General features: G+C 65.9%; 3 protein-coding genes across 3 annotated transcripts; 1 reads left to right on the top strand and 2 right to left on the bottom strand.

The window, feature by feature from the left end:
• Positions 1-37: 37 nt before the first annotated feature.
• On the bottom strand, positions 38-2,244 carry VPS27 (Vacuolar protein-sorting-associated protein 27; the record flags this gene model as incomplete). Its single annotated transcript, XM_047985864.1, has 5 exons — positions 38-783; positions 845-1,562; positions 1,619-1,903; positions 1,970-2,102; positions 2,171-2,244. The coding sequence occupies 5 exons, from the start codon at positions 2,242-2,244 to the stop codon at positions 38-40; spliced, it is 1,956 nt and encodes a 651-aa protein (XP_047841841.1).
• Positions 2,245-2,723: 479 nt separating this feature from the next.
• On the top strand, positions 2,724-6,259 carry DOA4 (Ubiquitinyl hydrolase 1). Its single transcript, XM_047985863.1, has 2 exons — positions 2,724-5,033; positions 5,098-6,259. The coding sequence occupies exons 1-2, from the start codon at positions 3,024-3,026 to the stop codon at positions 6,043-6,045; spliced, it is 2,958 nt and encodes a 985-aa protein (XP_047841840.1). The 5' UTR covers positions 2,724-3,023; the 3' UTR covers positions 6,046-6,259.
• Positions 6,260-6,525: 266 nt separating this feature from the next.
• Positions 6,526-9,841, bottom strand: FAA4 (Long-chain-fatty-acid--CoA ligase). Its single transcript, XM_047985862.1, has 4 exons — positions 8,704-9,841; positions 8,155-8,576; positions 6,925-8,048; positions 6,526-6,849 (listed from the first exon to the last, which is right to left on the bottom strand). The coding sequence occupies exons 1-4, from the start codon at positions 9,141-9,143 to the stop codon at positions 6,757-6,759; spliced, it is 2,079 nt and encodes a 692-aa protein (XP_047841839.1). The 5' UTR covers positions 9,144-9,841; the 3' UTR covers positions 6,526-6,756.
• Positions 9,842-11,233: the final 1,392 nt, after the last annotated feature.

The following is an 11,233-nucleotide window of genomic DNA, read 5'->3' as shown; positions in this document are numbered from 1 at the left end:
GTACGTGCCAACAAACCGTCGTCGTCGATGCGGCTCGCTACAGCTCGATGAGCGCCTCCTCCGCCGCGGGCTTCTTGGGCTCGTGCTGCGGCACCGAGGGCAGCGGGTCCGGGTAGGCCCGTTGCCTGGGGCCGCCGGGGGACGGAGCCGGCTGGGCCCAGTACTGGTACTGCGGTTGCTGCTGCTGCTGCTGCTGCTGTGGCTGCGGCTGTCCTTGGGTCTGCATCGGCGGCGGTCCGGGTTGCGATGGCACCCGCGAGAGCATGGGTTGTGGGGGTTGAGCCTGGGGACTCTGCATCTGGGCCGGCTGCGGGGCCGGCGTCGGCGCGTGCGGCGCGTGAGAGGGCTGTGGCGGGGCCTGTGACGGGTGAGGATACGGCGGCTGTGACGGCTGGGGATACGACGGCTGCGACGGCGCGTGGGACGGCGGAGGAGGTTGCGGCTGCGATGGCTGCATCGGTTGCGTCGGCTGGGGCGCCGTCTGCGGCATCGACTGCTGGTACTGCCCCAGACTCGGGTACGGCGACTTGGCGTACGACGCCCGGCGGGCCACCGAAGGTGACTCGGGCTCGGGCTCCCTCCAGTCGCCTTGGTACGGGCGCTGGTACTGGCCCGTGTAGTAGGTTTCGCTCGACGACTGCGGCGGCTGAGACGGCTGCGGCGGCGCGTACTGGCGGTGGTAGAGGTTCTGCTGGCTGTAGGCCTTGGACAGGCGCTCCTCCAGCATCCGGTCGTAGTAGCGCACGACCGTCGACAGCTTGGCGTGCAGGTCCAGGAGGGTGTCTGGCTCCTTGTCAGTTTGGACATGGGCGGGACATGGACGGGGGAAGAAGGGAAAGCTCACCGTGCTTGCTCATCGTCTCGCCGTACGTGCGGGCCAGCTTGGGCCGCAGCGTGCCGATGCTGTCGTAGAGCTCCTGGATCTGGGGCTCACGCAGGATGGTGCCGGGCGGCTGCGTCTGCAGGCGATCGACCAGCGTGGAGAAGAGGTTAATGTTCTCGGCCTCGACGGCAGTCAGCTCGTAGTCGTTCTTGGGCAGATAAGTCGTGGGCGGGGCGTCGGTCGACGTCTGCTGCTTCAGCGCGGCGGCGTGCTTCTTCTTCTGCTCCTCCATGTCGGCGAGCGAGGCCTCGATGGCGGCGCGAAGGTCGGCATCCTCGTCCTCGGCGCGCTTGGAGGCCGACTCGCCGCCGTTGGTGGCCGGCTCGTGCCCGCGCGCCGACTTGACCTCCTCGAGGCTCATGGCCAGCGCCTTCTTGAGGTCCTCGTCGAAGCCGTCGTCGACGCGGGCGCTGCGGGGCTGCATCGAGGTGCTGCGCGTCTTGTGCGGGTATGTGGGCGTGCGGTCGAGCTCCTTGTAGCCCTTGCCGGTGAGCTTGGCGTAGCAGCCATCGTCGACGCGGACGGGGGTGTGGATGCCGAGGTGCGGCAGCGGGACCGACTTGCTCGAGCACTGCTGGTCGAAGCAGTTGCCACAGTTGCGGCAGTGATGCTTGCGGTTGGTAAAGGTAAAGGGCGTGCGGCAGCGCATGCAGACGTCCGAGTCTGCCCATTCGGGCGGCTGGAAGCAAAGTCAGCATCGAGTCGAGAGCCACAAGCCGTGTCAGAGGGACGCACCGCGCTGCTGTCCAGCATGCTGCTCGCGACGGTGACTCGTGGGGGGAACTGGTAGCCCTCGCGCTGCAGCGTCCTGTACACCTCGCCAATATAGCCAAGGTCATGGCGGTTCTCGGTGGCGGCGGCCCACGACTGTATCAGCTCGAGGATCTTGCCCTTGACATCGGCGTTGACGGCGACGGGCCCGACGGCCTGGAGCAGGGAGACGAGGTTGTCCATGAACTCGCGCGAGGCGATCTCGGCGAGGAAGTGCGAGCCGCCATTCTTGACGCACGTGTCGGTGAGCTGGAAGGGGGTCGTCAGCATGGGACACATAGGCACGCGTGGCATCGTGGCATCGTGGCAACGCACGTTGAGGGCGCTCAGCTGCGTGTTGGGGTTCTTGTTGCCGATGCGCCGCTTCAGCGAGCGCATGGCCTCCTTCGGAGCAACAGTCTTGGAGCGGATGACGTCGGAGATTTCGAGGTTCAAGGCAATGTCCTCCCTGTGGAGGCGGTCGGGTTAGCTAGTGCGAGGAGGCGACATGCGGCGGGAGAGGCGGCGACGACGTACAAGCTGCTGCTGGTGGCCTTTTCAATCTGCTCGTCCAGGGCCGTGTTGGCCGAGGACGACCACCAGCTCATCATCTCGGCGGCGATGTGGTACTTGTGCTCGACGATGGGTCGTGCGTGCGGCGGTGGCGATGGGCGGAGGTGATGGAAGGTCGAGATGGGTGGCAGGTGGTGGTGGGTGAGATGATGAGCTATCGCGGCCTTCGTAATATGGAGCCTTGGGTGTTGCGTCAGACGCCTGGGAGCTACTAGGTACGTACCGCCTACCCAACTTGGAAGCCTCCTTGGCTGGCCCGCTCTTCAGCGCTCCCAGCTGCCTGCCTGCTGCCCTGTGACAGCACGCGCAGGGCTCCAGCTGTTAGTACCTAGTAGTGGCTCCACCCGACGCGGGGTGACGAGGCGCGATACCGCCACCGCCCGCGTGGGACCTGAGCCGTGCCCCGTCCAGCGAGGGCCGCCAGGTACCCTGTCCCGCGCCCTGGTACTGCTCCACGGTTGGTAATAAGGTGGTGGTGCCCGTGCCTCTACGGCCCTGGCGCTGGCGTCAGCGAGTCGACGACATTCGTTCCATTGTTTAGGCAAGCATCACTCCATCATCCGCCAGCGACGGCCAGATAGACACACGGCTTGCAGCTGCAGCCCAGCCCGGCTCGATACAGGCGGCCACAACACGACACGACACGACACGACACGACACGACACGACACAACATCATCGGGCCACCATCGGCCACGCTCCTCTCTCCCCCCGGGACTCGACCCGACCGACCGCCACCTCAGCCTCCAGCGAGCCCATGCCGCCGCGCACCCGATGACGGCCAGCGGCACACCACGACCGCCATCGCCATCGCCGTCATGATGACCGCCAGGCATAGCCTGCCCGATGGCAGACACAACGGCCCCGGGCGGCCGCCGCTGCCGCACATCGAGGACCTCGTCGCGATACCCACCGACATCGACGCCAACCAGTCGATCCGCCGCCTCCTCGAGCAGGCCGAGGCCTCGCTGCGCCAGTCGGAGATGAGCCGCGACTTCAACCGCCCGGGGCTCGCCCTCAAGGACTACATCCGCGCCTCCATCATCGCCGTCCAGGTCGTCTCCAACCACAAGGACTACCCGGCCATGCGCGGCGGCGACGTGGCCCGCGCCCACAACGCCCTCCTCAAGCGCATCGCCTCCCAGAGCGACACCTACGAGCAGATCAAGCGCGACATCATCCAGGACAACCGCCGCACCGGCGTCCGCCCGACCGTCCCCCGCGCCGTCGCTAACGGCGCCCCTAGGGAGGACGCTGTCGAGTCGAGGAAGAAGCCGCCCGTCCACCCAAAGCCCCAGGCCCTCCACGGCAACGCCCTACGCTCGTCCATCGACGCCGACCTCGCCGCCCGCTTCGCCAACCTCCGCGGGCCCCAGCCCTCGCCTGGCCAGGATCCGCGCATCAAGACGTACCCCATCCCCGCCCAGCGCCCGACAGGTCCGCGCGAGATGCCCGGCAACCTCAACCTCGACACCGACGCCCTGCCTAAGCTGCCCGATGCCATATACAGCCCCGCGCGGGGGAGCGTCTCGGGCGAAGCTGCGCGGCTGCCCACAAGCACGCCCCGGGGGCTCTTCAGCCGGACAGGGTCCGTGTCGTCGCAGAGTGATTACTTTCCCCCAACGAGGCCCGACGCCGATGCCGCGTCGGAGCCGCCGCCCGACTCCAGACATGAACCATCGAAACCCCGGCCTCCCTCGCACCCGCCGCCGCCGAGACCAGCACAGCCGTCGAGGCCGGAGTCGGCGCCGCCCAGGGCAGAAGTGGTAAACCTCCCGCCCGGCGACGACATCACCCCCCAGCAGCTGTATGAGACGATGCGCAAGGCGTCCATCCTACTCATCGACGTGCGCTCCCGCGAGGACTTTGACGAGGGTCACATCATGGCGCAGTCGATTGTGTGCGTCGAGCCGAGCATCCTGCTGCGCGACAACATCTCGGCCGACGAGATATCTGAGAGCATGGTGCTGTCGCCACGGCAGGACCAGCCGCTGTTTGAGCAGCGCGATGTCTATGACTTGGTCGTCTTCTACGACCAGAGCTCCGACCACGTCACGCAGACGCCCAAGAACTCGGACCAGATTGTCGTGCTCTCGCTGCACCGCGCGCTGGTGCACCTCAACTACGGCCGCGAGCTGCGGCGGCCACCGCGGATCCTCCGGGGCGGGTTGGACGCCTGGGTCGACCTCATGGGCCCGCGATCGCTGCAGGCGACGGACCCGGACCGGGCGCGCGCCAGCAAGCGCAACGGCATCATCCAGCGGCGAGGATCCAAGTACATTATTCGGCCGCTGCAGCCAGCCGACGTGCGGGCGTGGCAGAACACGCTTGAAAAGGAGGCGCAGCACACCGCGACGCGACCCAGCTTCCCGCGGACGGGTGACGAGTTTCTACGCTCGCGGCCGGCGGAGCGGCAGTCTATGATGCGACCGCCAGTCCCTGCTGCGCCGCATCGCTTCGAGCAGCTGCCAGCGCCCCCCGCCAAGCCGCGGGCGGCGGTCCAGAAGCCGACACACAGCGGATTGGCGTCGTCCGAGGAGGAGCCCGTCCGGCCCTCGCGCGGCGGCAAGCCCGACGGCATCGCGCGGACGCCGACGGGTCTCTATAACCCGCGCAACTGGTGCTACGCCAACAGTACGCTGCAGGCGTTGCTGGCGTCGCCCGAGTTCTCGCGGCAACTGGCCGACTCGGAGTGGATGCAAGCCAAGGTGCCGCGCAAGGAGGGCGAGAAGATTGAGCCGCCGCAGCTCATGATCCGCATTATCTCCAACCTCTTCCACTGGATGAGCACGGGCAAGTTTGAGACGATGAAGGCCCAGACGCTCATGGTAAGCCTCTCTCTCCCCTACGCCTCCAGGGTTAGCAATCATCCCCGCCTGACACGGCACGCAGGACTACTCGCGCCATCTGTGCAAGACGACGGACGAGAACGCGCAGTTTGGCGGGCACCAGCAGCAGGACGCGCAAGAATTCATGTCGTTTGTCATGGACCAGCTGCACGACGAGACCAACCTAGCGCGCGACCGCGGCGGGCACGTGGAGCAGCCGAGCACGCGCGGGCGGACAGTGCTGCAGGCGGCAGCGGCATACTGGGAGTGCCACACGCGCCTCAACCGGTCGCTCGTGGATCAGTACTGGCGAGGGCTCGACGTGGGTACGGTACGGTGCCTCGAGTGCGGCACCAGCACGCACACGTTCTCCCCCTTTTCGTGGATCTCGGTGCCCGTGGGCGCGGAAAACGCAACGCTCGCCGACGTCATGGCGCGCTGGGCCGGCAGCAACGCGCTCGACAACTACACGTGCGAACACTGCGGGCGGGCGACGCGGGCGACGCAGTCGACGTCGCTGGCGCGCATGCCGCCGCTCTTTTGCCTGGGGCTGCGGCGCTTCGACGTCAACGCCCAGGGCGGGCTGAGCAAGTCGTACGCGGCCATCTCGTGGGACTTTAACGACTTTGACTTTACCCCGTACTTTGTCGACGCGAGCGGCGGTAGCAGCGGCGGCGGCAGCCGGAGCAGTAGCAACGTCAACGGCAACGGCAACGGCGTCGTCGCGGCGGCATGGACGACGCTGGACCGCGCGTTGCGGGCGCCCTTCCGGTACGAGTGCTACGCCGTCATCTGCCACGCGGGCAAGGGCATCGAGACGGGCCACTACAAGGCGTACGTGCGGGACGCGAGCACTCACGACCCCTACGCGTGGTACCTATGCAACGACTCGTCGGTGAGCAAGGTGCGCATCGGGAGCGGCGACGCGGCCGACGCGGCCCGCCAGGTGTTTTCCGATGGCCAGGGGACGGTGCCGTACCTGGTGTTTTTCCGGCGCAAGGAGGCTAACTAACTAGCTAACCGACTGACTAACTGACTTTTGACAATGGAAGAGGGGGGGAGGGGAGGCTACAGAGATGAGAGGGGACAAAGGACAGAGTGAGGGAGGCAGGCAGGCACTGGAACAGGGAACAACATGGCACGCACGGCATTCGCAAGGCATAGCGAGCGGGAGCATTCACTACCTTACTCTACTACTACTACACGCGGGGGAGGGGAGGGGGGGCTACGTTCAACTAGATGGACACGACACGGCATGTTCGTTCGGTCGGTCGTCGTACGGCGAGCGGGGCGGGCAGGACGCGGACGCTCCGACGAGTGTGTGGCATATCGGTGGATGAACAAGTGCGGGGGGGTCTTCTTTTTTGGCTTTCGTTGTACTGGTATCGCGCGCGCGTCTTGTCGTCTTGGGTCTTGTTGTAGCGGGCGGGAGCGTCAATACAATACATGTTATGCACACACACACACATGGAAAGACAGAGAGAGAGAGAGAAAGAGATAGACTGTGGGCGGCCCGGCCCCCCTTTCACACCACTGCGTAGTAGTACCTCATCGCGCAGGCACAGCGCCACCACGGTAGACAGAATTCACTACATGCTATACACGGTACATTACATGGTATCGTCGCTCGTACTCGGCACACATTTCCCCCTTCTAGGCTGCTGCTGCTGCTGTTGCTGCTCAAACCGTCCCTTCTTCGCCCCCAAACGCGCCCCCTCTTCTCTCAGGGCACGTTCTTGAGGCAGGCGTCAATGTCCTTCTTGAACTTTTCCCGAATGACCTTGCGGTTGAGCTTTTGCGTAGCGGTGACGAGGCCCTGCAGCAGGCTTGCGTTAGCGCACACACGCACACAGAGGGGAAAAGTGAGAAGAGTCGACAAAAAAAGACTTACGCTCGGGGGCGTCCACTCCTCGTCGGTGACGACGACGCCGGCGACAATCTCCATGCCCGTCAGGCCGGCGCGGCGGCCTGTGGCCTGGAGGTCCTTGAGGACGGCGGCGCGGACCTTGGGGTCGGCGTGCATGCTGTGCTCGTCGACGCCGAGCTCGCTGGCCTTTTCGGCGAGGATCTTCTCGTTGGCCATGATGATGGCAATGGGGCGCGAGTGCTCGGCGTCGGCGTGAACCATGACGTTTGTGACGGTCTGGGCGCCGCGGTAGACCGACTCGACCTTTTCGAGCGCAATGTACTCGCCGCCCTGCATCTTGACGAGGTTCTTGACGCGGTCGATGACGCGCAGGTGGCCGTCGGCGTCAAACTCGCCAATGTCGCCGGTGCGGAACCAGCCGTCGGGGGTCAGGGCCTTGGCCGTGTCCTCGGGGTTGTCGTAGTACTCGCGCATGATGGGCAGGCCCTTGAGCAGGATCTCGCCCTGGGGCACCTTTGCGTCGGTCGAGTAGCCCAGGTCGTCGATGGAGACGAGCTTGACGTCGATGGCGGCAGGGATGGGCCCGATGGCGTTGGGCGAGTACTCGAGCGGGCAGCCGAGGGCGCCGTTGGCGCACGTCTCGGTCAGGCCGTAGCCCACGAGCATAGGGGCGAGCACGAGGGAGAGGAAGTGCTTAGTACCGTCGGCGATGCCGCTAGCGCCGTTCATGGTGAAGCGCAGGCGGCCGCCCGTGAGCTCGCGCACCTTGCTGAAGACGATGCCGTCAAAGATGCTGGCCAGGGGCAGCTTGTTGCGCGACATGAAGCCCTTGTAGCTGAAGGCGCCCCAGAAGAGCGAGCGGATCAGGGGGCTCGAGCTGCCCAGCTTGGCCATGACGCCCTTGCGGACCGTCTCCCAGACCTGCGGCACGCCGACCATGACCGTGGGCCGCAGCTCGCGCATGTCGCCGGCGCAGTCCTTGACCGACACGTCCGATAGGGTGCGCGGGTTTCCGTAGCCGAGGGTGCCGCCAATGAAGAGCACCAGATTCTCGAGGGACATCTCGAAGATGTGCGCCAGCGGCAGGTAGGCGAGAACCACCTCCTTGTCGCTGACGCACTCGTCGACGCAGGTGAGCAAGCCGGTGACTGCGGGAGAGGGAGCGCGCGCGCGCGCAGAGAGTTAGCTACGTGGATAGGGCCGCCGAGTACGGTCGCTCGGGAGGGGGGGAAAGGCAGGGGCACGAAAACTTACTACCGGCGACGAGCGCCTCGTGGGTGATACAGGCGCCCTTGGGGGGCCCCGTGGAGCCCGACGTGTACATGACGCAGTAGAGGTCCTGGGGCTTGGCGGGGACGGGGTCGACGGGGTTGTCCTCGCCCAGCTTGCGCACCTCCTCGTACGTGTAGACGGCCAGGCCCGGGTTGGCGGCCTTGAAAGACTCGATCTCGCCGCCCTCGGCAAAGTTGCTCTGGTCGTTGATGATGACCGTCTTGACCTCGGACTGGCGGATGGGGCCGGCAGCCGTCTTGAGGAGCTGGGGGTCAACGAACATGGCGCTCGACTTGGACTGGACGAGCGAGTGGGCGACGCCGCTCTCGCCGAGGGTATCGTAGGCGGTCACGATGGAGATGCTCTGCGAGGCGCAGCCGTGGGAGATGGAAATCCATTGGACGCTGCGGGCGAGTTGTTGTCAGTGAGCCGAGGCGGGTGGATGGGATGCAAGGCGGGCGCGCCGGGGCGGGCCAGACAGCCAGCCGGCCGGCCGCGGCAAAGGGAACAGCACGGGGCGAGGGGGCATACCTGGTGGCAGCGAAAATGTGCAGCTTGTTCTCCGAGGTGAGGCCAATCTTGCGCAGGCCGGCGCCCAGCTGCAGGACTCGGGCCTCATAGTCCTTGTAGGTGAGGAAGGAAAAGGGCGACAGCTCAAAGAACTGCCACTCCTTGTCGACCTCTCGGATCTCGCCGTCGACATTCTTCTTGACCTTTTTGGTCTCGCGGTGCAGCTTGATGAGCTTGCGGCTGCCGACGGCGTTGTGGTTGGGGTAGACGCGGGCGCTGCGGCGGATGAGGTCGAAGACGGTGGCGACGTCGTCGGCCGGACGGTTGAGGAGGCCGTTCTTGGCCCGCGGGTGGCGGCGCGGGATGGTCTCGCCAGGGACCTTTTCGTAGCCGGGGGCCTCGACGGTGAAGGGCGGCTTGTGCACCTGCGTCAGGGGCATGATGCCCGAGGTGTAGTCCATGGCGGGCGACGGGGTTGGGCGGTAGCGGGCGATGATGGGGGTGGAGGAGGAAAAAGGGAGCACGGTCGGGAGGAGAGTCGAGGGCGAGGGCGACGACGAGGACGGGGCCGACGTTGTTGAAGGTGGGTTAGACCTAGTGAGTCGGCGGTGACGACGACGACGAGGAGAAGGAGGAGGAGGAGGAGGAGGAGGAGGAGCAGAGGCGAAACGATGACGGAGGCGAGGAGATGTGCTGCTGCTGGCTGGCAGACGGGGACGGGGTTGGGGTGCTGCGGCTGATTGCTGGATGTGGTGGTGGTGGTGGTTCTAAGGTACCTGGTCGGTTGCTCTGCCCACGTCAGGTACCTAGGCGAGGTTTATTACCGTAGGTGAGGTGGTGGGTTGGTTGCTGCAGCGAGGGCTGCCGGGGCTTGTTGGCTTGGCCTTTGTCTCGTCCGGGCTGTCTGTTTGTCTTGGCTTTGCACTCTCTTCTTCTTCGCTGCCTCGTGGGGACGACGACGACGACGGGACCGACGCCGAGGCCAAGCAAGAGCTGTGCTGGGCTGGGCTGGGCTGGGCGGGCCGCCACAATCCTTGGCCCTTCCACTCCCACAGTTGCTACGCCGTCCGGGGGGGCCACTCGGGGGAGGAGAGCGGGCGGGCACAGACCTTGGGCTTCGTCCCACGGTCTACCTGTCTTGGGGGGCGGGATGCGGATGGGGGGAGGGAAGGGGGAGACAGAGACAAAGCGGATCGCGCAGGAACCTGCCCTGCCATGCCTTACAGAGTACGTACTCCCGCTGCTGTCCAGGCCAGGCCAGGCCAGGCCAGGCCAGAGCTGCACCAGCTGCCAGCCACGGCACGGAGGGGCCCCACCTAGCCCGGCCATTTTCACGCGCTACCAGGCGCTTCGTCTAGACTCAACAGGGGACGTCGCCGCGGTTGGTTGGCCCCTTTCCCCCAGCATCGACATGCATCTTCCCCCACACCCGGACGCAGGCGGGAAAAAAATCGTGGCCGCGGCACACGGCGCTGCTGCTGAGCGGGCATGTGGCCGAGGCACGATGATGATGATGATGATGATGCGGCTGCCGCTGCCGCTGCTGCTGCTGCTGATGATGATGATGATTGTGACGGTGCATGCAGGGGCCGCTGTTGTCTTGCGTCCCCCGTCGTCGTCACCATCCCAGGTCCCTCCCCCAACAAACTCGGTGCTCGCGTCACCCGCACGCAAAACTGCCCGCACCGCACCGCAGAGCAGCAGCAGCAGCAGCACCTAGCACCCGCCGCCCGCTCCAAACAGCGGCAGCGGCACAGTTGATCAACACTGCCTGTGTGCCTACCTAGGTACGGGCTGGTAGCATAATCCCTGTCGGCGCGGCGGGCGGCGGCTGGCTTCATTGGGCTGGCGCAGTGGTCCGGCGCCTACGCATAGCACAAGCGCAAGGTCCAGCACACTAGGACGACTGGTAGGTACAGACAGTGGAGGTCCAGTCCAGGTCTGACTTGAGTCCGTCCGCCGGTCCCCAACAAACCCAAACCGCACGGCTCGCGTGCCCCATCGCGCCGCCCCATCGCCCTATCGCCCGTCCCATCGCCCATCGCCCATCGCGCATCCATCGTGACTAGGATCATTCGGGCTGCCGTGCGGGCCATGTCCATGTCAGGCTGTGCTGCGCGCATCACCTGCGCTGATGCTGATGATGATGACGCTTTCTAACCTACCTAGCTTCGGCCTCATACAAAGGCCCCGTCTGTCCGTCCGTTCGTTCGTTCGCGCCGCTGCCTCATCGCCTTTTCGCTCTGTGCCCCGCGTCCAGCTCGCCAAGGCAGAGGCCGCGGCCAAAGGGCGCCAGGGTGCGGTGCCGCCGCCGCACGCGTCCATCCATCCATCCGGTGTCAACGAGAGGAAGACACGTACTTCTGTCGTTGTCGGCCTCGGCGGTCAGACGCCCAGTGTCTCCTCCATCAACAACAAATCGCCGGTTTTCTTTCAGCAACTTCCCTCCCCTCTCTCTCTGTCTTGGCGGGAGGGCCCAGTTCTCGGCTCCCGCCTGCGTCCGTCGTCGTCGCCGTCGCCGCCGCCGCCACAACCTAATGCGATAACCTCG

This window comes from Purpureocillium takamizusanense, chromosome 3 (genome assembly GCF_022605165.1).
Source record: "Purpureocillium takamizusanense chromosome 3, complete sequence".
Taxonomy (NCBI): Eukaryota; Fungi; Ascomycota; class Sordariomycetes; order Hypocreales; family Ophiocordycipitaceae; genus Purpureocillium; species Purpureocillium takamizusanense.
Note: the sequence above shows the minus strand (reverse complement) of the source record. Positions and strands in the feature narration are given on the sequence as shown.